Source organism: Theobroma umbraticum, unplaced genomic scaffold (assembly GCF_002168275.2).
Source record: "Theobroma umbraticum cultivar Fairchild unplaced genomic scaffold, ASM216827v3 scaffold_51.0, whole genome shotgun sequence".
Lineage (NCBI taxonomy): Eukaryota > Viridiplantae > Streptophyta > Magnoliopsida > Malvales > Malvaceae > Theobroma > Theobroma umbraticum.
In genome coordinates this window covers 3,655,829-3,660,052 of record NW_018397260.1, presented here as the reverse complement: position 1 = coordinate 3,660,052, position 4,224 = coordinate 3,655,829, and the positions used below count along the sequence as shown (strand labels likewise).

At 37.6% G+C, this 4,224-nt stretch overlaps 1 protein-coding gene and 1 pseudogene across 2 annotated transcripts; one reads left to right on the top strand and one right to left on the bottom strand.

The window, feature by feature from the left end:
- The window catches only part of LOC110416460 (2-methylpropanoate--CoA ligase CCL4 pseudogene), a 2,356-nt pseudogene extending 1,475 nt beyond the window's left edge, over positions 1 to 881 (top strand).
- A 111-nt stretch (positions 882 to 992) lies between these two features.
- Positions 993 to 3,826, bottom strand: LOC110416744 (Tetratricopeptide repeat (TPR)-like superfamily protein). Of its 2 annotated transcripts, none has more exons than XM_021428808.2 (5): positions 3,482 to 3,821; positions 2,802 to 2,940; positions 2,514 to 2,545; positions 1,922 to 2,008; positions 993 to 1,494 (listed from the first exon to the last, which is right to left on the bottom strand). In XM_021428808.2, exons 1-5 carry the CDS (start codon positions 3,710 to 3,712, stop codon positions 1,360 to 1,362), a joined length of 624 nt encoding a protein of 207 aa, XP_021284483.1. In that variant the 5' UTR covers positions 3,713 to 3,821; the 3' UTR covers positions 993 to 1,359. The 2 variants fall into 2 exon arrangements, with proteins under 2 accessions (XP_021284483.1, XP_021284484.1); XM_021428809.1 differs by lacking the exon at positions 993 to 1,494 and adding an exon at positions 1,501 to 1,785 and having other exon boundaries at positions 3,482 to 3,826.
- Between the last annotated feature and the right edge of the window lie 398 nt (positions 3,827 to 4,224).

Sequence of the window (4,224 nt, the reverse complement as noted above, 5' to 3'; positions counted from 1 at the left end):
AACGTTACCCATAAGTGTGGTGCGCCAGTTGTGCTTAAAATGTTAGCATCAAATTCTCCCACCAATGAACATTTAGAAAAACCGGTCCAATTCCTTGCATCAGGGGCTCCAGTGCCAGCACCATTGCTGTTGCAGGCTGAGTCATTGGGTTTTAGAGTGAGTCATAGCTATGGGTTAACTGAGACAGCTGGGTTCGTTGTGTCATGTGCATGGAAACCACAATGGAGCACATTGGCTGCGTCAGAGAGAGCGAGGTTAAGAGCCGGGCAAGGGGTGAGAACAATTGGGTTAATGCAAATGGATGTGGTGGATCCTGAGAGAGGAGTTAGTGTAAAAAAAGATGGTCTATCGCTCGGAGAAATTGTTTTCAAAGGTGGGCCAATAATGCTTGGTTGCCTGAAGGAGCCAACAGCTGAATCTTCATGCATGCGAGAGGATGGCTGGTTTTACACTGGAGACATCGGTGTTATTCACCCTGATGGTTATTTGGAGGTGAAGGATCGATCCAAGGATGTGATCATAAGCGGAGGAGAGAATATAAGCAGTACCGAAGTTGAGTCTGTTTTGTACTCGAATCCGGCTATCAGCGAGGCAGCTGTGGTGGCTAGACCGGATGAGCTTTGGGGTGAGACGCCTTGTGCTTTTGTATGCTTGAAGGATGAGTTGAGTGAAACGCCGGCGGAGGAGGAGATAATAGAGTTTTGCAGGACAAGGCTCCCGCATTACATGGCACCTAAAACTGTAGTGTTCAAGGAGGAGCTTCCTAAGACTTCAACTGGGAAAGTTAACAAGTTTATGCTCAGGGATACTGCCAAGGCTATATAATAGAATTGTTTTAACAACATGAGCTCTAAAGTGGACAATATGATCATCGTACCTAAGGCCAAAAGAAACTCATACAAGAGTCAGGATTGCCGTTAAATGCACACAACTTAATAGTTAATATATTAGCTTCTCATTGTTTTCTTTTGTCCTTGAAAGATACTTTGAAGCTGACAGAAAATGAGGTCTTCCAATAATGTCCAATATTATACATGCTCTTGGCAGAAATTCTGTACATTGTGTCATATTTTAAATTTAACAAAGGTTTCCTAGAGGCGAAACATCCTCCATTTGCACAAACTTTCACGAGCCAAAGTGTAACATTCTGTCGACAATATTCTCCCTTGCAACTGAATTCTAAGCAAATTCAAGTGTGTCTGCCATAAAGCTGTCTCCCTCTAACTCCAATGATAACTTGAGCACACCATGGTGGTGGTATATTCTTTACACACTGACTGAATTTCCATTTAGAAACCTCCAAGGGTTGAAAATCCAAACATCATTCCTCCCATCAGTAACAGTTGCTCTCATGTACAATCAGGAGGCCTCAGTCCTGTCACCTACCATATAACGGTTTTCGTCAGAACTCAAGCCTGATGAATGAAGCTGCTTTCTTCTCTTTATAAGATGCACTCCAGTTTTCCTGTCATCTTGTGCCTCCACAGAATCAGGCTGCAAAAACTTAAAGACTTTAATAAACCCGAGAACATAATAGCTGAACACAAATAATAGCATAAAGTAAAAATCAAAACAGATTTATGAGAAGGCAGCCTCCCTCGTAATTACTAGGGTGTAGAATATGGTAAGAGCCAAAACTAGGAAATGATTATCCAGTAGCAGAGTCCACAGAGGCTTCATGTGGCAAAAACTCAAGATCTTGTTCAACAATTTGCATAATCTACTTTGATTGGCATTTCCAAGGAGATAAAAACTTGTCAAAACAGTTCAGTACCTGGCTTTGCCCTACAAAATTCATTCTTGCCCGGGATAACAAACTTGAAAACTATAAGCAGCAGCTCAATGATCTAGGACACAGCACACTCACTCAAAATAAGGGACCAGACAAAGTACTGAAAAATGACAAGTATTGATAATGTACCTTGATAGCTAATGCTCTATCAAAACTCTCGATGGCACTATCAGGTTCTCCAAAGTTTAATTGTGCTCTACCAAGAGTGATCCATGCCTGACAAACAATCCAATATCATGGGCAATAAAAGAGCCCTTTAGCATCGAACAAAACTAAAATAACAGAAGTGTACTTTTGACTAAAAACTAGATGTAAAGAAGTTATTAACAGAAGAAACCATTCAAATATAAATTGTCAGCATTAGCTAGCGACCACCATACAGGTAGCACACATGGGAAACCTACCGAAGCTGCCACATGGAAAGTCAACCAAATTTACGGATCAATAGTACAAATTCTTTTCCTCCTCACCCATTAAATTTGTGCAGCTTTGAGGGCATCATTAGTTTAATGATAGCCTATAAAGTGCAAGTGTAAAATCATGCAAAGGAGCTCAATTTTGCAGGCATACACCAAACTATCAGTTACAATTGCTCCAAATCCTTTAAGAATTATAAGCATCATGTTTATAGAACAGAGTTATAAAGGGAATATGAAGTTTCTGAAGGTGAACAATAAAGCTTTATATTTGACATCATATTCAGGTTACAAGGCTGACATACCTCAGCCCATGATGGTTCCAATTGAGTTGCCCCTGCCAAGTAGAATCCACAGATAAGCATACAAAAATTTCAAACTTATATATTCATAATGCAGCAAACAAACAAACAAGCAGAAAACTGTAGCGCATTACACATTCAAAGGCAGAAACATGGTGAATACATTGTGCATGCATTCTGGAACTTCTCTTATTGTCTAAGGAACTTTAAATCAAAGAGCATTGAAATACAACTAACTGAAAACTGCATCAAGAAACATAAGTGAAGTAGTTAATAGGAACTGTAACTTACGAGTCGCTGCCTTCAATGCACTCCATGCATCCCCAATTTCAAGTAGAATTTGTGCCTTCTGTTCATGCAAGACTGCATTCTCGGGCATCAAATTTAGAGCAGCCTCCCACTTCCCGAGTGCTTCCCGGTATTTCCCATCCTTCAAAAATAGTGAGAGACGAGAATGAATACATCATATCAGGTATGCCAAAATAGAATAATAAACACAAAAAAAGGTGCCACCATTTCTTGTTAATGGAAACTATCAGCGTAGTAATAAACCATATAAAAATAGCTAAGCTCCACCCCACGAGTTTTTCTTTCCCCATTTTACTCTACTTTTTTCCCTGTTAGATTTGCAATTTGTAATAATTCTTTTTAGTGGTTAAAAACATTTTTGCGGTATTCCCTCTCATTGCATTATAATTTAGTAAAATTAAGGGGGGAGAATAGAACATGTCACAATGAAAAAGAAATTAGAATACCACAAATGAAAACAGGGCAAAAATCCCATAATCAATTAATGAAATAGTAAAATTAATCATCAGCAGCACACAATATACATAAAATGGATCATATAAGCCATTTCCTGAGCAGCCAATGAAGATTATATCTTTTTCAACACCTAACATCAATTTATTGGAAATGGGACAGGGAGAAATATAAAAGAAAAAGCAAATAAAGGGAAACAAAGTATATACCTCAGCAAGCATGTTGCCTTGGGCATGGAAAGATTGGGCAAGTCGTTTAGAGTCAGAATCCAAAGAATCAGCAGAGGAGTTCTCATGATTTTGAGAAGCTGCGGTTTCTTCACTCTGCAGCTGGGAATCTGGTTTTCGCTGTTCAAAAGGAAGGTTTGGGTAGTGTGCTATAGCTTCCAGGGACCGCTTCTTGTTGTTCTTGATCTTGTTCTTGTTCCACGTTAGCTTCATCTCTTCTGCAACTCTTCTTTCACTCCCACTTGGAGAATCTACTTTTGTTCTTTCTCAAACTTAGCGGAAACAATAGACCCGATCGAGTCGGATCATTATTTTTCAAAAATCCGAATCCATTTATGATTCATGTTTTAAGCCCAAGTCATGCCTTTTCTTTCCGTTCTAATAATTGATTTTATATTTATTATTATTTTTTAATTAAATTCAAACTTTTAAATAAGAGAATAATGCTTTTTTACTTAAATTCATGTTGATTTTAAAAACTGTATAGAGTTAAATTTTCAAAATATATATTTTAAAATTTTTGAAATTTAAAATTGATAAATATTATTTTAAAATTTTAATAACTTTGTAATTTTATTTTAAAAAATGAAAATTGAGCTTATTTAATCAAAAACTTTAACAACGAACAAAAAGATAATACCAGGTAATGTAATCCTCTATTAACGAGAAAAAAAATTGCAAATACCTGGCAAGCACTTTGTGCATAGGCAACTAGATCATGGATT

Excerpts from the sequence above, each read along its gene's own strand:
- LOC110416744 (XM_021428808.2), bottom strand. The coding sequence starts at position 3,712 with ATGAAGCTAACGTGGAACAAGAACAAGATCAAGAACAACAAGAAGCGG. Across the intron at positions 2,941-3,481 it reads AAGGCAACATGCTTGCTGAG|GATGGGAAATACCGGGAAGC; the intron begins GTATATACTTTG and ends CTATTTTTGAAG. Across the intron at positions 1,495-1,921 it reads ATAGAGCATTAGCTATCAAG|CCTGATTCTGTGGAGGCACA; the intron begins GTACATTATCAA and ends AAGTTTTTGCAG.